We start from the raw sequence: 20,619 nt of genomic DNA on the forward strand, positions 1-20,619 counted from the left end.
TAAGCCGAGCCATCTTCCTGTTCTACATGTGTCTTCTCTTTTCCAGGATCGATGTCGCTATTTTCTTCATCTATCCCTCAAGCAACATAATTTTCAGGTGTTCTGTCAATCTCATTACTCTTCTCTGAATGTGTTTATATCTGTCAGTAAATCTCCTAAAAGTTGGTACCCAGAGACCCAAGCATAATACTCTAGATGAGGTCAGGTCTGAGCAGGGTGGTGGTGGTGTGAGCTGCCGTAGATTTGGCTCCAACTCATGGTGACTTTATGTGTAACAGAACGAAACCTTGCCATCTTCATGATTGTTGGTATGTTTGAGTCCATGGGACTCAAACAGTGGACTCAAACTGAGCAGGGTAGAAAACCTTTATCTCTTAATCTGGACCTTTCACCTGAAATATTGCCTGACCCCAAAAAGTATTCTGTAGAGCAATTCTCTTCCATCAGTTTCTAAGTAGAGGCATTTTTGTTCCAGGCAAGATCACCAATGGGCATGCATTCTGCCCTGGGAGTAGGATTATTTCCTTGAATTCCCAGGATATGGAGGTGGTGGCGACCGCTGTACTGAAGCCTGTGGTGCTGGCGAGTAGGGTGGAGGCAAGTCCGCAGAGTATTCCATCTCATGCTCATAACTATAGGGCGGAGGTGCTACTGAAAAAGAAGAGGACAATAGCATCAGTCGTGCAGCAAATATTGAGCGTCTACTGTTTTTAAGATCCCTCCTGACAATGTGTCCAAAGCATGTGAGACGTAGCCTCGCCACCCTTGCTTCAAGGAACATTCTGAGTTTCAGGGGAAATCAGCCCCTGGAGAAGGACACCCTGCTTGGTAAAGTAGAGGGTCAGCGAGAAAGAGGAAGACCCTCAACGAGATGGATTGACGCAGTGGCTGCAACAGAAGGCTTAAGCATAACAATTGTGAGGATGTTGCAGGACCGGGCAGTGTTTCATTATGTAGTACATAAGGTTGCTATGAGTCTGAAGCAACTTGATGGCACCTAACAAAAACAACACTGCTTTAAGCCACTGGGCTAGGTTCTTTGGGAGGGGATAGAATTTTTGTCTGTAAAAAAGCTTAGTTTTATCAGGTTAGTGATGTGTATGTATGAAAGGGTGAATGCTGCAAAATGTGCCATGAGCCAAAATGTTTAGAATTGGTGGCTTGGGGAAAGTTTCTTAGGAATATGATGCTGATGGCGCAGACAGAGATGGGGCTAAGAGGCAATTTAAGCTTGAGAATAGGCTCATAAGCAGGAGGGCACTTTCTTTCAAGGAAAATATACACAAAGATGAGAAAGGAGAAAAGACACCAAGGAGTCTGGTCGTATCATCACGGCGGGCTTTGATGGTCACATAAGGAGCGTGTGATGTAGGCATGTTTGAATACGATAGTGACAAGACTGGTACTGGTGTTTGGGAAGATAACTCTCAGCAATGTGGACTGAAATGGACTGAAGAAAAGGTGAGATGATGTGATAGAATACATAAAGGGTTATCAATTCCTCCATGGGGGCGCTGGTAGTTCAGGGGTAGAATTCCTGTCTTCCGTGTGGAAGACCTGGTTCAACTCCTGGCCAATGCACCTCACGTGCAGCCACCACCCTTCTGTCAGTAGAGGCTTTCATGCTACTGTGATGCTGAACAGTTTTCAGCAGAGCTTCCAGACTGAGAGACTAGGAAGAAAGGCCTGGTGACCTACTTCTGAAAATTAAAAAAAAAAATTAGCCAATGAAAACCCTATGGATCATAACGGTCTGATCTGCAGCTGATCATGGAGATGGCTCAGGACTAGAGAGTTTTTTGTTCTGTTGTTTGGAGGGTCACCATGAGTCAGGGGCCAACTCCATGGTAGCTAACAACAATAACAACACGGCAATGAGGAAAATAAATAAACTGTGGGAGCCCTCGAATTGAGCTTCAATGCTTAGGTGATGACTGGCGATGTGGAGAAAGTGGTTGGAGGTGAAAGAAGGTGTCGAGCTATTGGCCGCCTGTGATTGGGAGGGTAGTGGCACCATTACAGAAATAAGGAAGCAGATTTGGGAATGGAGATAATGAGTAGAATCTCCCAAATCTTAATTGGGAAATTTTCTTAATGTTTTACTCTAATATATATTGGTATGTTTTTAAAGCACATTTAATACCCCCTATTTTTTATTACAACTATATGTAGATAACTATTCCACAGTGATCTCAATCCCACCTCCAGGGCTGGGGAAGAAGTACTCCTCGTGGTGGAATTTATCCATGATTTCAAAAGCCAAACATTTCAGCACCCTCCTTAGAGACCCTCGGGACAGCCACGGTGCTGCTGATACCCCAGGAGCTGAGGTATCTTTAAGATTTTGATTCTCCTTGGAAATTGTTGTGCTTTAATTGTGAACTGTGAATGTAGCTTCAGTCACAAGGCTAACAAAAACCAGTTGCTGCTGAGTGGATTTGAACCCCTTCCCGCTGCCCTGCGCAACCTCCCACCCCCCCCCCCCGCACCTAACTGGGTCTTAAGCTTTGAAAGTCTCCAGTGCGTTGAGCAGGCTCAGGGCAGAGGACACAACCCCGCAAAGAACACAGCAACAATGTCTACAGCTTCTCCACAGCTCCTTCAGAATGTCTCCCTGACCCTGGGAAGCCTGGCTGCCGCAAGCTTTGTTTTCTGTAACAAAGTGAGGGACTTCTATGGAGTCAAAACACTCATGCCTTCTGCATTACACCCACTCCTTTGCTTCCTTATGCCTGGGAGGACTGAGACAAAGAGGTTTATAATAAACCTCATCCAATCCAAGAGCTACCACCCTGCAGCCCCCATGTAAAATAGGAAGTTACAGCTGGATACCCATTCAACGCCTTCTTACGAGCTTGTGGTTCCACACTGTTTTCCTGTTGAAGCATCTCCCTGCCTCCCAGCGGACATCATTCTCTGTCATGAAGTCATAGCGTATATTTACGCTTCGGTAACAAAGCGTTTCCATTTCCCCATCTGCAGAAAAACTGCTGGGACATGTTTCAAGGAGAATCCCTGTGGTTTATACAGCTGCATGTTGGACGTGAAAATCAGAGATAAGAAAGTGTTCTTTCATTCATATAACTTTTGAATTTTGATAAAGTGATAATTCTGAAGAATGATATTTTGAGGACGACTCATTATGAAATAAACATGGAGTGTCTTGAATAATATTAATCCCTGGAAGGCATTTTGAAATAATACTGTATAATTGTGGAGGGTACTACTATTGTTTCTTTGCAGATAAGGTTTCAGTAAAAACAATGACAACAACAAAAACTCTTTGAGGTATCAGTTTTAGAATTCCTGAATAACCTAAGCGGTTTTGTTCTTTTTCACACATCAAATCATTTAAAAAAAATATATAGATGAAGCTGGGGCTATGGTGCCTTTGAAATTCTTTCATAACTGATATTCCATTTTTTAAGTAAATATCCATTTATTCACAATATCTGATTATGAAAAGAGACCCTGAGTGGCAAACAGTTAAGTGCTCTGTTGCTAACCAAAAGGTTGGAAGTTCTAGGCCACCCAGAGGTACCATAGAAGAAAGGCCTGGCAATCTACCTCTGAAAATTCAGCCATTGAAAACCTTATGGAGTACAGCTCTACACTGACCCACATGAGTCTGTATGAGTTGGGCTCAACTCAATGGCAACTATTAACATTTTTACAATATTAAAAAGATTGGGGGTGCTATGAAATTCAGAGAAAGAATTTTGTGTTTTCAGCCCAGGCAGGCCAACATTTCCAAAATGAATGTGGGTGGAAGGTGCATGGTGTATAGAAACTATGCGACATTATAGAAAAAATGGTAACAGGAAAATAATACCTTTATATAATATGTAATATCTTTGTATATTAATATGAAATTTAATACATTTAAATAATATATGAATTAATATATTATGTAGTATATGCTTCAGTCATTTTCCATTTCCGTTTGAGTATTTATCTTTGCAGTCATATAAAACTATACAGTTTTCACCTTACTTAATAGCACAAGTCTTTTCCAAGCTGCTACGTAATCTTCATAAACTTTATTATTAATGGCTGCATACTATTCCATTGACCTCTTATTTTGAGATTACTCTTAATTTTTTTTAATATTATTATAAATATCTTCTCACACATAGACTCACACATAGACTTTTTATTATTTTGAAATACTCTTCTAGGAATTGACTAATTGGATCCAATAACTTGCATTTTGGCATTTCAGAGCACAGTATGAAACTATTTTCAAAAAGAATTGTTTCACCTTATACTGGTGGTAGCAAGGCATAGAGGAGCGCTGTCATTGAAAATTTTGCTCATTGAATAAATAAAAAAATACAGCTCTTTATTCTTCATTCCTTTGATTAATTACTAGGTTTGCCAGTTTCCCACATCTTGTCTACTATTTGTTCTTAACTGATAGTTCATAAACTGAAATCTTACTGAGAATGAAGATAAAATTAAGATAACGATTAAGATAACTAAGGTTACATAATTATGTATCTTTTCTTCTAATAGTAACTCTTTATCAAAATGGTATATTTTATTTTACTATTTTTACCAAACTTAACATATGTTAAAATAGATCATTCTTCATCTTTTTCATCTCTTCCTTGTTGTTTTCAAGCTTATACTTTTGGCTTCTTGTTCAGATATCTGATCCGTGTTCAGTTTATTTCTCACATTTCCATTTAAACTTGTATATGTAATGTTTCCTTAGGTGTATGTTATCTTATTTGGTGTATTTTTGCATCAACATTTCTTTTTTCTAAGCTCTTAATTTTGGTTAAACCAAATTGCCTAAATGTCTCCATTTATAGATTGAAATGTGTCCTCCCCCAAAATATGTGTTGAAGTTTCTGTGGATGTAATCCTGTTTGTAAATAGGGTTTTCTTTTTTATGTTAATGAGGTCATCCCAGAGTACAGTGGATTCTAAACCTAATCGCTTTCTGAGTTATAAGAAGAACAGAGTAGATACAGAGACACGCAGGGGAAGGATAGAGGCCAAGGAATGCCAAGGAATTCACGGGACTACCAGCAAGGAAGGACCCTCCTCCCCTAGAGTCTGTACTCTGATTTGGACGTCTAGCCTCCAAAACTGTGAGACAATAAATTCCTGTTCTCGAAAGCTACTCTCTTGTGGTATGTTTTGGTTATCGAAGCACTACATAGCTAAGACACTCCCTCTTTAATAATCATCGCCTTTCCCGTTGTTTTATGACAAGTAAAATTCAAATTTACCTGTTCTCTTTCAATGACTTGGTTATCTCTCTCTATCTCTTTTTTTCCTTTTAAATTGTTTTAATATCAGATGGAACTGATGACCCTCATGACTTACTTTTTAAGATAATCGCTAATATGATTATTTCTTACTTTAGATGAAATTGAGGATTAATGTGTTCTAAGAAAAATTAGTGGGAATTACATTGATTTTGAAATAAAACTGCACATTCATTTGGAAAGTGTTGAAGGGGTTGCAGTATGTACTTCTTTCACTTTGTTTTCTTCTTGGTTAACCACTACGCCACCTGGGTCTCCATAAAACTCTATAGCTTTTTTTTTTTCCTTTATATAGTTAATGAGTTAACATATACATGTCTTAAATCTCAGATCCACCACTTACGTTTTGTATAACCTAGGCAAATTTCTCAACCTATCTAGCTGAGCTTCTTTTTCTCACTGGTAGATTTCATGTGGTTTTTGAAAGTTTTAGTTTTGGAGCATCTAATATAATTTTCAACACCTTATAGGTTCTGCAGTTAGTGTTAGGCTCCTTAATATTTTCCTTAATAAATTATTACTAAATACTTGTGCATTTTGTTGTTGTGTTTAGGTATTTCAGCGTATGTTATACTAATATAATGTTGTTGGTTTTGGTTGGGTACGACTCGTCGTGACCTAATGTAAAACAGAATGAAATTCTGCCTGGTCTTTTGCCGTGTTCATGATCATTGGTATGTTTGAGTCCATTGTTGTGGTGTTTCCTAATATAATAATAATAAAAAAAATAGCTATCATTTATTAAATGCCTGATAAGTTCTAAACAATATGCTGGAAACTTTGCATGCTTCACTTCTCATTCGTGCACCAGCCATACAGTGTAGACGACTGCTGCTGTGTATGACGACCACTGATTTCTATTTCTGTTTTTATCAATTGAGTATTTTACGTTACCGAATTTTGTCATCTGCTGTCAGTCTCAGTCTCTTTAATTTTCTGTTCATAAAAAAATAACATCTGCAAATAATGATCTTTAGGATTTGCAAATTGAAATCATCTACACAACTTACTCTCTACGTTGACATCACTTTACGATTCCACTGCCTTCATCAACATAGCTAAATTATTTTAGGAAAATCTTGCCCAGAAAGATTCATTCCAGAATGTGTTTATTGTTCGTTGCAGGGAACTTCTGAAAGACTCATCAACTCTTCAAAAGAAAGCATGAAATGACAGGTTTTACACCCAGTGGTCTTTTCTGTGTCCACTAATTCTAAACTGTTAAACCAGTTGCCATCAAGTCGATTCCATCTCATAGCAACCCCATAGGACAGAGGAGAATTGCTCCACTGGATTTCTAAGGCTGTAATCTTCCACAATGCTCCGCTGCTATTCATAAGGTTTTCACCGGCTAATGCTTTCCAGAAGTAGACTGCTGGGTCCTTCTTCCTAGTCTGTCTTAGTCTGAAAGCTCAGCTGAAACCTGTCCTCCATGGGTGACCCTGCTGGTATCCCAATACCGGTGGCATAGCTTCCAGCTTCACAGCAACATGCAAGCCCGCAGGGTATGACAAACTGACAGACATGATATCCCACCTGAATTTAGAGATCATCTCAAGAATAGATTTGACGCATTGAACACTAGTGACCAAAGATCAGACGAGTTGTGGAATGACATCAAGGACATCATCCATGAAGAAAGCAAGAGGGCATTGAAAAGATAGGAAAGAAAGAAAAGACCAAGGTGGATGTCAGAGGAGACTCTGAAACTTGCTCTTGAGTGTCGAGCAGCTAAAGCAAAAGGAAGAATTGATGAAGTAAAAGAACTGAACAGAAGATTTCAAAGGGCAGCTCGAGAAGACAAAGTAAAGTATTATAATGACACGTGCAAAGAGCTGGAGATGGAAAACCAAAAGGGAAGAATATGCTCGGCGTTTCTTAAGCTGAAAGAACTGAAGAAAAAATTCAAGCCTCGAGTTGCAATAGTGAAGGATTCCATGGGGAAAATATTAAATGACACAGGAAGAATCAAAAGAAGATGGAAGGAATACACAGAGTCATTTTACCAAAAAGAATTAGTCAATATTCAACCATTTCAAGAGGTGGCATATGATCAGGAACCAATGGTACTGAAGGAAGAAGTCCAAGCTGCTCTGAAGGCACTGGCGAAAAACAAGGCTCCAGGAATTGATGGAATATCAATTGAGATGTTTCAACAAACAGATGAAACGCTGGAGGTGCTCACTTGTGTATGCCAAGAAATATGGAAGACAGCTTCCTGGCCAACTGACTGGAAGAGATCCATATTTATGCCTATTCCCAAGAAAGGTGATCCAACTGAATGTGGAAATTATAGAACAATATCATTAATATCACATATATATATCACACACAAGCAAAATTTTGCTGAAGATCATTCAAAAACAGCTGCAGCAGTATATTGACAGGGAACTGCCAGAAATTCAGGCAGGTTTCAGAAGAGGTTGTGGAACCAAGGATATCATTGCTGATGTCAGATGGATCCTGGCTGAAAGCAGAGAATACCAGAAGGATGTTTACCTGTGTTTTATTGACTATGCAAAGGCATTCGGCGGTGTGGATCATAACAAACTATGGATAACACTGCGAAGAATGGGAATTCCAGAACACTTACTTGTGCTCATGAGGAGACTTTACATAGATCAAGAGGCAGTTGTTCGGACAGAACAAGGGGATACTGATTAGTTTAAAGTCAGGAGAGGTGTGCGTCAAGGTTGTATTCTTTCACCATACCTATTTAATCTGTATGCTGAACAAATAATATGAGAAGCTGGACTATATGAAGAAGAACAGGGCATCAGGATTGGAGGAAGACTCAGTAACAACCTGCGTTATGCAGATGACACAACCTTGCTTGCTGAAAGTGAAGAGGACTTGAAGCACTTACTAATGAAGGTCAAAGACTACAGCCTTCAGTATGGATTGCACCTCAACATAAAAAAAAAAAAATCCTCACAACTGGACCAATGAGCAATATCATGATAAACGGAGAAAAGATTGAAGTTGTCAAGGATTTCATCTTACTTGGATCCACAATTAACAGCCATGGAAGCAGCAGTCAAGAAATCAAAAGACACATTGCCTTGGGCAAATCTGCTACAAAAGACCTCTTCAAAGTGCTGAAGAGCAAAGATGTCACCCTGAAGACAGGGTGTGCCTGACCCAAGCCATGGTATTTTCAAGCACATCCTTTGCATGTGAAAGCTGGACAATGAATAAGGAGGACTGAAGAAGAGTGGACGCCTTTGAATTGTGGTGTTGGAGAAGAACATTGAATATACCATGGACTGCCAAAAGAACGAACAAATCTCTCTTGGAAGAAATGCGGCAAGAATGCTCCTTAGAGGCAAGGATGGCGAGACTGGGTCTTAAAAACTTTGGACATGTTGTCAGGAAGGATCAGTCCCTGGAGAAGGACATCATGGTTGGCAGAGTACAGGGTCAGCGGAAAAGAGGAAGACCCTCACCGAGGTGGATAGATGCAGTGGCTGCGACAATGAGCTCAAGCATAACAACGATTGTAAGGATGGTGCAGAACCAGGCCATGTTTCGTTCTGTTGTGCATAGGGTCGCTATGAGTCAGAACCGACTCGACGGCACCTAACAACAACAACAATCTTCCACATCTTTCTCCAGTGGAGCTGTTAGTGGGTTCGAACCACTGATCTTTTGGTTAGCAGCTGAGTGCTTAACCACTGCTCCACCAGGGATCCTTACCCAATCCTAATCAAGCAGGTATTTAAAGACCTGCCTTAAGCAAGACTTCAGAACCTCATAAATATCTTGACCTTGTCCTTCATACTCTGAGATGTTGTACAGACTGTTTGAAGATAGTGCTCATGCTGACCAAAAAATAAAATCCAAACCCAGTGCCGTCGAGTCGATTCCGACTCATAGCAACCCTATAGGACAGAGTAGAACTGCCCCATAGAGTTTTCAAAGAGCATCTGGCAGAATCGAACTGCCAACCCTTTGGTTAGCAGCTGTAGCACTTAACCACTACGCCACCAGGGTTTCGCTTCGTCTAATCAGCAGGTTGTCTTGGTGATATTTTGAGGAGCCAACCCTCAACACGTTCTTTTTTTCCCAAGATTTGTATTTCTTTGTTATAATTTCTCATTTTATTACATTACCCAGAACTTTAAAATAATGTTAAAATGTGTTTAAATACTGTGAAGTTTTCACCATCGTTTTATTCCATGTTATGACTGGAATTTCACCAGCAAGTCCTCATAAAATCCAGTGTTGGCTGTTGGTTTGTAATGGAGTCTGTCTATGTTGTGTTGAGGTACACTTGCATTCCTTTGTGTGTGCGTGCATGAGCTTGTGTGCCTGTGTGTATGTTTACTAAAAGGATGTTAAAAATGAATGGGTGTTAAACTTTAACAAATTAATATTTGGCGTCTATGGAGATCATATATTTTCTTTTGACCTAATTGATATCTTCTATTGTTCTGCTTTGGAGCTCTGATGGCACAGTGGTTAAGAGCTATGGCTGCTAAACAAAAAGCCAGCAGTTTGAATCTACCAGCTGTTCCTTGGAAACCCATGGGGCAGTTCTCCTTTGTCCTATAGGGTCACTGTAAGTAGGAATCGGCTCCTTGGCAATGGGTATTATTCTGCAGGGCTGCATTACAGAGAAAAGCCTCCCCTAGTCACTGAATACAATTTATGTGTTGATATATTGGGGTTTTCATCTTTATTAATGAATGATGTCTTTTTTCTGATATACTTATGAGACCAAAGTTATGCTGCTTCCATAGCATGAACTAGGTACGTTCCTAGTATTTCCTATTCTTTAAAACAGTTTAAATAGTGTGAGGGTAGATTGATTAGGTCATCTTCCTTGGCAATGGTGGCCCTCTGTGATCCAAGGGCAATGTCAGGGTTCAAGACATGGTTTTGTTGTATTAGAAAAACTTCAGTTCCGCCAGTCAAATTCCAACCAATACTTAGCATTCACTACACATTCACTGTGGGCTGGAAACTGTGCTGGGCCTTTATACGTACCGTTAACAGGCTATTCTCACAGCAATCCTAGAACACAGATGCTCTGATTATCCCTGGTTTATAGATATGGACCACCATCCATCATATTTTACATGCCTCAGTCACTGTGAGAAGGACAAGCTCACAAATTACTCCTCATTGTAGATCCTTAACTGTGGAAGGCTTTGCACATCTAACCTGATTAGTTTTCCCAACTCTCCCCCACCACCTTTCACTGTGCTCTGTGGACAATAAAGCGCATCATCAGAAATGGCCTCTGTATCTTCACCTCCCTTCATTCCCTTCACCACGTTACTGTGACTCAGATTATGAGGAAGTTATCTTCTGCTTGTGCCGATTTTCTCAGAGAAACAGGATCTGCTGAGAAATACTGCAGAGAGTGAGAAGGGCTGAGAGGCTTTTTGAGTTTTGAGAAGAGAGAAGAATGTATCAGTTATCACAGAGTAGAAGTGAATTCACTTCACCTTTCTACTCTAATTTAAATCTGATTTTCCATGAGAGGATGGCTTCCTTTGCAGCACTCCCAAATCAGAGCTGTTTTTTCTCTGCCACATCCTACAAACCACCAGGCCTGGAGGCGTGCTGCCTGTTCTCTGTGCTCCTTGCTGTCATTTTTCAAACCGCTGTCTATTCTCCCTCTATGAAAACCTCACCTCTCTTGTAGCACATGCCATGACATTATATTATGTTCTACTGCTCCTTGTTACCCATATCTGTGGTCCTTTCTGCCCCAAACCCTTGTTCACTGAAGATTTAGTATGGGGCCCCAGGGTCTTTCTCTTCCTCACGACTTCTGTTATCATTCTTGGTGATTTCAACATCCACGTAATCTTGCTCTTCAGTCCCTTGACTTTTTTACCTTCAATATTCCTTTTCTCCAACCACCCCATCTGTCAGTTTGTTGTACTCTGGTGGCCTGTACGTTGCTATGATGATGTAAACTATGCCACCAGTATTTCAAATACCAGCAGGGTCACTCATGGTTGACCTGGAGGTTTCAGTGGAGCTTCCAGACTAAGGCAGTCCAGGAAGAAAGGCCTGGTGATCTACTTCCAAAACTCAGCCAATGAAAATGCTAATATTGTCCAATACAATGTTGGAACACAAGCCCCCAAGGTTGGGAGGCACTTAAAATGCACAGCGGCCACAACAATGGACTCCAGCATACTAACAATCACGAAAGATGGCAGAACTGGCCAAAATTCTGCTCTGTTTTATGTGAGGTTGCTGACTTGATGGCAGCTAGCAACAATTTTTTCTTCTTAGCCTTGTCATAACCAATCATGGCACTATTTTGTATCCTAATTCATAAGTCTGATCATCACCCTTGATTTTTCTAGAATACCTATTCTGCCAAATCTTGTATCTTACCTGGATTTCCCATTTACCGATGTCACTTTTTTAAAAACTTCAACTGATGTCACCTCTTTTGTGTCTTTGTGTCCCTCTTTATTCACTTTAGATTTATGGCCCATCAAAAAAAAGACTCCTTTGCACTGAGCATCATCTCCCTTATCTCTTTCTCTCCTCATTGCCTGGTAAAACCTAACTCTGATTACATCCAACACTTGGGCTATCCTAGACCTGTACCCAAGAGCTGAACGGGGCTGGAGAAAAATGCACAATCATGCTGATTGAGTTCACGTGCAACAAATGACCATACTCTTAAGTATGGTGGATATGGGTGCTGTGTGAAAATTATACATTTCTTTAGGAATTTCACTCCTCCACTCTGAGACTACTTACTGTTTCATATTTTCTTCTCTGTCCTTAAGCCTCAAATACCTCCTTAACCACATTCACTCTCAATAGATGACATGCTTCTTGTTTCACTGATAAAACAGACACAGTTAGAAGGCAGCATCCTCATCATGTCACCAGCAAACCTGTAAGTTACTGCATCTCTGGCTATGTACTGTCTTCCCTCTGCTCTGGTAATATTGTCCCTGAACCCATCACAGGCTGGGCTCTCTACTTATGGATTGGATCCCATTCTTTCACTTATTCAAAGATACTGCTTTTTAGTAACCCTCTCTATCTTCTGAACCATTAGTTTTTCCTTTTATACCTGATCTTTCCCATTAGTATACAGGCAAAATTCAAGATACTCAATGGGAAAAAAAGACTCTGACTCCATGCTCACTCCAATTTTCTCCTCCCATTTGTAGCAAAACTCTTTAAAATTCTACACTTGTTCTAGCTCTACTTCATCATAGGATACATTCATAAAGCTTTTTCGCAGCATTTATTTTATAAGTATAATTAATATGACATCTAAGAAGGCTTTATCACTTTCAGGAAATCCATAGTTTCTCTCCTGTTTGAATTCTCTGATTTATTCTGAAAAAATATTTCCTGAGAGAAGCTTTGACCACATTCATTGCATCTATTTTGTTTCCCTCCAGCATTAGCTGTATTTTCAAGATGAAGGCATCTTCCTAGTCACAACAGTTACAGAGAGTTGCTCCAGTATGAATTTTTGATGGGTAAAGAAGTTACAAATCAGATGACGTTTTCTTTTTTGTAATAGTACAAATATATGAGTTTTCTTTAGTATGAGTATGAGTTTATGGTGTCTAAATTTTTTTTTTTTTTTTTAATGTGCAGTAGTTAAGAGCTCGGCTGCTAACCAAAAGGTGGCAGTTGGAATCCACCAGCCGCTCCTTGGAAACCCTATGGGGTGGTCCTACTCTATCCTATACGGTTGCTATGAATTGGAATCGACTCAGCGACAACTGGTTTTTAATGAGATTTGAGGAGTACATAAAGGCCTTCTGACATCCAACATATATGCTGATAAGGTCGCCCTCATTTGTAAACTCAATGACGCAAAGTTCGATTTCCAAGAGCTCTTAAAGACTATAGGCTAGCTATTTTATAGAATGTTCCTCAATTTGGGCTTGTCAGAAATTTTTTCATTCTAAATTCAGGCTGTGAACTCCTAGACAGAATACTACATACATGGCCTTGTGTCATCCTCAGAGTAACACACCCAAAGGTGCATGATGTCCTTCTGTCCCTCTTTGGTGACATTCATTTTGATCACCTGGGCAAGGTGTTGTCTGGCTTCTCCAATGTGTAGTAACTATTTTCCCCTTTGTAACTAATAAGAAATCTGTGGTGAGATACTTGAAGACCATACAAATATCTTCTTCCTCAGCAAACTCCCCCCCCACCTGAATTTAGCATCTATTGATAATTCTTTCAACCCACAACTTCCTTACATATTTATCAGTTGGCATTATTCTATAAGGAAGGGTCATTCCTTTCTCCATCGTTTATCTATCTAGCCATCCATCCATCTATCTGTTTATCTTTCTATCATGAATTTATATACCTTAAAAAAAATTTTATTTTTATATCTTATTTATATCTTTTTATCATCATTTTATATATCTTACTTTATTATCAGGGGACTCAGAATGTACTTTAATCTCATTTTTCTTGATAGCATTGACATCCCTTGTTTTCTTTTTGTCAGCACTTGATTTTTACATCTTTGTCAAGCTTTTTGATTTTATTTTTTCTTTATTATTCTGTTTTAGGTGTGTAAGCATATCCAAGCCTATTGTTTTAAAAATGGTGAACATGTTCACTTTCCATCATTTACAATGATGTTCTGGAAAGTAGTAGAAATGCCTTGTAAGAATTGACAAATAATTCTTTTTTTAAAAATTGTACTTTAGATGAAGGTTTATAGAACAAACTGTCTTCTCGTTAAACAGTACACATATTGTTTTATGACCTTGGTTAACAACCCCATGACATGTCCACACTCTCCTTTCTCAATCTGGAGTTCCCTATGACCAGCTTTCCTGTCCCCTCCTGCCTTCTAGTCCTTACCCCTGGGCTGGTGTGCACCTTTGAGGACTTGACAAATACTTCTTATCTTCACATGGATGATTTAAAAAAATCATTGCAATTAAAGGGGACACTTGTTCATTCTACCTAAAATGTAAACATGGTAGGGATGAAAAACTGAATTTTGGAAGGTCATTGTCCAAAAAGCTCAGGTGTGGCAACTGAAGGACATCTTTTTGTACTCTTATCCCTAATGCAGACTAATGATGTTGGCCGTAAGGTTCTCCACTGAGCACTTCCACTGAGGGATAGGATAACCTTGACTAAATTATTTCCTCCTCATTTATCTATCTAGCTGTCTGACTATATGGTAAGTTGGATGATTTCTCAATTGTCACAGTGTTAATTAATTAATGTGAGTAAAAACACTTTATATTTTCATAGACAAAAGATTTTGAAAGCATTTAATACTATTGTGTGTTATCTTCTTATCCTTTAAGTAAAAGCTTAATTAGTGATTTTGAGAAGGAAGTGAGAAGCAATCAAGCACATTATGTTTTGGAAGACTGCGTCCTACTGCAGGAAAAATGCTTTTACCATAAGGTTCATTATGTTTCTTGCATTATTCAGTTCCAAGGGCAATGCATTTACTAAGAATGCAACACGCCGCTGTGATCAGCCAGTATAAATCGTGCCATGATAAAGTTTTAAAACCATGTTTCCGTGCACAAAATAGAAACCTCAAACCCAGGAAAACACAAAACCTCACAATAAAGTAGTGACATTTTATATTTTCTAATTGGGGCAGTTCTACTCTGTCCATTAGGGTTGCTACAAGTTGTAATCCACTCAGCAACACACAACAACATTCTAATTTTATTGAAGATTTAGACTTATAGAAAGGTGAAATAAAATATAAAATATTTTATAAAAATATTTTTAAACAATGGCAACCAAAAAAAAAAAAAAAAAAAAAAAGGAGAGAGAGAAAGCAGTTGCTGATATTACTCAGGTACAACCAAACAGACACTTCATGGGATTAGTTCTATTGATTCAAAGTCTTAGGGTCATGGCTTCATGGGACTATCCAGCCAATTGGCCCAACACTGATTTTGGAGTTTCTGTTCTACTCTCCAGTTCAATGAGTAGTACTTGGGGTCTTAAAAGCTTGTAGGTGGCCATCTAAGATACAACAATTGATCTGCATTAGCCTGGAGCAGCAGAGGAAGAAGGAGACCCAGGAGCTGGAGAAGGAACTGAACTGCAGGTCTAGCTGCCTCCATAAACTACTGCCTCCTATGCCATGAGATCAGAAGAAATGGATGGTGCCCGACTACCATTACTGAATGTTTTGATCAAGGACTCAATGGATAAATCCTGGTCAAAAAGGGGAAAATGTGGGGCAGAACTGAAAATTTCTTACAGAATCTAGACTTACTGAGCCCATGGATGCTGGAGAAACCCCCAAATCTGTTGTCCTGGGAATATTTTGGAAGCTCAAACTGAAACTATCCCCTGAAGTCATCTGCAAACTAAATAACAGTTTAGCTGAGTTAATAAAGAATGCTTGCCTTGAGCCCTGTAGTCTTTTAAAGAATTATCTATATCAGGTCAAACTGACAACAGTAACTCTAAAGCATAGTTGAGTAGTTTATGATACAGTTTATGTAAGTCAATGGTGGTAAAATAATATGGGGTGGGATAGTGAGAATGGTGACACAGTGTGAAGTATGGAACCACTGCCATTGAATTTTACATGTAGAAATAGTTGAATGGGGGTATGATCTGCTGTGTATATTTTCTCTGAAAATAAAATTAAAAAATTAAAAAAAATTTTAAACTTTTCTTTTAATTACATTTTCTTGATCAAACAAAAGTATATCTGGAATGTTACCTACAGAATGACCCTCCCCCTTCTCCCCATTAATGCCTTTCCAATATGGAAAGAAAGTAGAGTACAGTGAGGAGGATTAGGGTGCTGCAGGGAGGGGCACATTACAATCCTAACTAGGGTGATTGGGGTGAGCCTCATTCAAGAGGTGACCTTTGATCAAAGGCTTGAATTAAGTGAGGAAGTTAAGTGCTCCAGGCAAACCCCCAAGGTAGGAGGAGCGTGTCCTGTGTGTTCAGGGAACAGCAAATGAAGGAGTGTGACTGGGCCAGAGTGAGCAAGGGGAGAGGAGAAGGAAATGTGGTCAGAGAAATAAAACGATGGGCAGATTCATGCAGGGCTTTGGAGGCCCCTGTAAAGACTCTGTCTTTTTTAAAATTTTAATACATTTTTATTAATAAAATCTTTTAAACAATCTTTCCTAAGTTGTGCACAGAGTGAAATAAGTGAAGTTATATCAGAATTGTCATCTACTTGTCAATACTTTGCTATGCAGATTAGTCTCAAGGGAAAAATATTACTCAGAAAAAGGTTTACTGAGAAATTCTCAGGGCTGGAAAGACAATTCACTTTATTTCTATTTCATAGTATTTAACACTTTGGATCTCAGAAGTATATATTTTCATCAGGTTTTGCCATTTTCAGCAGATGCACAAGCAAGAGACACAAAAGTTCATGAGAGACTATTTAGGTAGACACACAATGTAAGGAAAAATTCAGAAAGTTAGAGGGTTTTTCTCTATGTGAAGAAACTGGTAGCATTCAATGGGAGAAAGCCATGAGAAAAAAAGTAAAAAAAAATTAGCATTAACATCTTTTAGTGGTAAAAGTATCAGAACTGTTCCTTTTCTGCATTTATGTCTCCCTAGATCTAAGCAAGTTTGCTGGCCTGTTTATATAGTATTCCTTCTTTGTAAGGCTCGTTAGTTTGGATTAAAAGGGGTAAAAAAGCTTTGGTTCTTACTCTAGGTGAGATGAGGAGCCACTGGAAGACTTTGAGCAGAGGAGTGATGAGACCTAGCAGCTCCTGTAAAAGGATCACTCTACTGCATGGTGGAAAAGCAGTTAGGACAGTATCACACTAATGGCAGTAAGAGCAGATGGTGGCTCCCACCAGGGGAGTATTATGATAAGTAATTAGATAACTGAATATATTTTGAAGGTGGAGGTGACAAATTTCCCTGGTAGAGTACATATGAGTTTGATAGGATCACTCCCAGGTGTTTGGTCTGAGCAACTGGAAGGATGGAGGTGCTGTCAGTTGAGATGGGGAAGGCCATGGATGGAGCAAGATTTTGATGGAGGAAGATCAAATGATTGTCTCATTGTCAAAGGAAAGGTTGGAGTCTACCCAGAGTGGCTCAGAAGAAAGGGCTGGAGATCTAATTCTGAAAGACCACAGACATGAAAACCTTACGGAGCACAGTTCCACTCTGACACATATGGGGTTGCAATGAGTCAGACTTGACTTGATGGCAACTTTTTTTTTTTTTTTTAATTACATATCCATGTGCAGATATTCAATAGGCAGTGAGGTGTATGAATCTGACATTCAGGAAAGAGGTTTGGGATGGAAATAGGTAATTAATACCCTAAGACTATATGATAAAACTAAAGAAGCAAGTATAGATACAGTATGGAAGAAGACACAAGACTTCATCCTAGGATGCTCCAATGTGAAGAGATTGGAGAAGAGGAAGAACCATCAAAAGAGGAATAGAAGAAATTGCCATTCTCATATTCATTTGAAATGTGCTCCCTTGAGTTGAAGATGACATGGAAAAAGGGGAGGAAGGAAGAACTACACAGGGCAGATTGCGTGTAGAAGGCAGCCTGTCCTGTTCCTATTCTAGAGAGGGTGATAGGACAGGAGTGTGGATGGGAAATCATTCTCCTACTGGTGTGCTAAATTTAGAACTTGCTTGACTGCCTTTTCTATGTCAAATTGTACATGTATAGATCAGCTTAGAAAGTACTATTGAAATCATATAATGAAACACAACACTTTATTGAGTCACATGCACTCAATGTATTTATATGCAGAATGTCTAGTGAGTTCTCAACAAAGACTTGCCACATTACTCATATATTACCTTTGCTCTTGGTTGGAAATTTTAATATTCTATTAAAGCTGTTCTCTTTTGCATAAAGGGGAGAGATCAGAGCTTTCTTCAATACTTTTTCTCAAGACAGATTTATCTATTAAATCAGATGCCAGGTTATTCAGACACATAATTTACAATTCTACACTTTCTCGAGAATTATTTGCCAGAATGTACTGGCATGGAGACACAGTGGGCGTGAAGTGTCTATCTTAACTCTGGGGCACTAGCAATTATAGTCTATGAGACAACCATTGAAAATACGAATATCTTCAAATATGAAATGGGTTTTATTACTTGTATCTAACCCATCACCAGTTGCCGTTGAGTCGATTCCAACTCATAGCGACTCTATAGGAGAGTAGAACTGCCTCATATGGTTTCCAAAGAGAGCATGGTGGGTTTGAACTGCCGACCTTTTGGTTAGCAGCCCTAGCTCTTAACCCTTACGCCAGCAGGGTTTCTAATGTAATCTTTAATCAAAGCTAGGGCTTCAATCTACATTTACTTAAAGATACTCCATAAACTTGGAGATTATTCCAGAGAGAGTCTTTAATATTTTCTGCTGGTTTCCAACATGAGAGTATAACTAACAACTCTAGCTCTTCCTTTAGGAGGCATAGTCAGTTTGCTCACTGGGAAAGGAGGAGATGGCGTTGATGTGCGTGGTCCTGACGACGCCCACCCGGGTCCCGCGGTTGTTCTTCATGCACATACAAATGCATATGGCGATTCCAGCAATGACTCCCATGATAAACACGATTCCAAACACAATGCCGGCGATGGCGGTGCCCCTAGAGAGGAAAAGCAAAGTGCTCTTACTGAAGAGGCTCCTAAGGATTCTTCAGTCTTTTCACTATATGACCACGTGGCAAATGTTTCTTTACAAATGTCCTCAGGTATAATTTTTTTTTTTAAGTAATTTCCTGACTTAGGTCAAGGAAGTGGTCTTCTGTATTTCAATATATAAGACAAAGTTGTAAGCCTTTAGGGAATTCACTTTCAGTACAGTTAGGCCATCATTCAGTTTCTGGTTTTAAAAATTAATGTGTTTATTCAGAGCACAATTCTACAGTTATGCTCTCTAAATAACAATAACTATTTTTTTTTTATTCTGCTGTGGAATGTTACGGTAGCCTAGCCAGTACTTAAACACCAAAGAATATATCTATTGGCCATTGACTATACGTAGTCAATGAAAACTCAACAAATGCTAAAATACGAAATACAATTTAACATTGATTCCTGATTAAAACTCTTCATTAAGTAGAACAAGAATGTTTCTTCCTTAACAAAACAAATTAAAGAAAACCAAATATCCTCTTTTACTATTATCCAGAGAACTGTTCTGACAAATTAGTATTCCCATTATATTTAAGAACAATGTAAATAAAACCTCTATTTCTATTCATGTTATTTTTTTCTCTAGAAAATTCTAGCTCATGTACAAAACCTTAAAAAGAAAAAAATTATTGCATGAAATAATTGTCGTTATAATTATTTGTAGATAATATGATTTGCAGGAGTCTTTTTTAAAATTTGTCTGCCATTTTGGAAAATAATGAGGAAACCTTTATTGAAATGTTAATTTTGACCAGGCAGTATCATTTATAGCAATGTTACCTAAGGAAATACAGCTCATGCGTGCAAAAGTAATATGACAAAGATGTCCATCAAAGTGTTGTTGCTAACAGAAAAATATCAAAAATATCCTAAATGTGTATAAAAGTGGGATGGCAAAGAAGAAAAAAAAAATGATCCATCCGTAGAAGGAATCCTATAAGATAATTAAGAAGGTTGAAGAGGTGTACGTGGGTTGAAGTGGAGCTTTCATAATATACAGTTAACTTAATAATATCACTACAAATGGAAAACCAAGTGTCAACAATACCAGTATTAAAGGGATAGCACTGCAGCAAAACTGTATTTTATGTATCAAATTTCTGAAAGTATATACAGGGGTCATCACATGAATATGGGAAAATAAAGAAAATTTTTCTTTCTAATTTATGTGCTCTCTAGAAGCAACCGTTTTCAACTCTCTCAGCTATTTCTTCTGGTACCTTCCTCCACATTTCTCAACAATATAGTTACATTTCTTTAAATTAAACATATCTATATTCTTTCTTGGCTTCTTCTTATATTATTTGAGAATTTAAATCTCAGACTAATTTTACCTTTGGTTAAATCAGTCATTTGACTTTTTTTTTTTAACTGTCGAACTAAAGCACTGTACCATAGCACAACTTTTCTTTTGAAGGAATAAGTTTATTTCCAGGTATTTTCATTTTTCCATAAACCTCTTGCTACCCTCCCTCCAAGTAATTCCTAGAAATCTTTCACACAATGATCATAACTTTTCCGAAACTCAGACACAATTAAAAAACACTTTATCAGTTGTTTTTTCCCGCATTCTCCCCCATAGCCTGCCAACTCTGGTGGACCCTCCGGAGTTGAGAGGTGTTCCTCTAGACCCATTGGTGGTCATCAGAGCTTCAGTTTTTAGACTCTGTTCTTGCTCTTTCTTGGTAAAATACACTGTGTGCCCAAGCACATC

General features: G+C 38.8%; 1 protein-coding gene across 1 annotated transcript in view; it reads right to left on the reverse strand.

The window, feature by feature from the left end:
- Positions 1–488: 488 nt before the first annotated feature.
- CYYR1 (cysteine and tyrosine rich 1) overlaps positions 489–20,619 on the reverse strand; it is a 125,942-nt gene continuing 105,811 nt past the window's right edge. Inside the window, exons 3-4 of the mRNA XM_010590338.3 lie at positions 18,699–18,856; positions 489–651 (exon numbers count right to left, since the gene is read on the reverse strand). Of these exons, the coding sequence (XP_010588640.3) occupies positions 518–651; positions 18,699–18,856 (292 nt within the window). The 3' untranslated portion in view covers positions 489–517. The remainder of the gene's footprint in view (positions 652–18,698; positions 18,857–20,619) is intronic.

Source organism: Loxodonta africana, chromosome 20 (genome assembly GCF_030014295.1).
Source record: "Loxodonta africana isolate mLoxAfr1 chromosome 20, mLoxAfr1.hap2, whole genome shotgun sequence".
Classification (NCBI taxonomy): domain Eukaryota; kingdom Metazoa; phylum Chordata; class Mammalia; order Proboscidea; family Elephantidae; genus Loxodonta; species Loxodonta africana.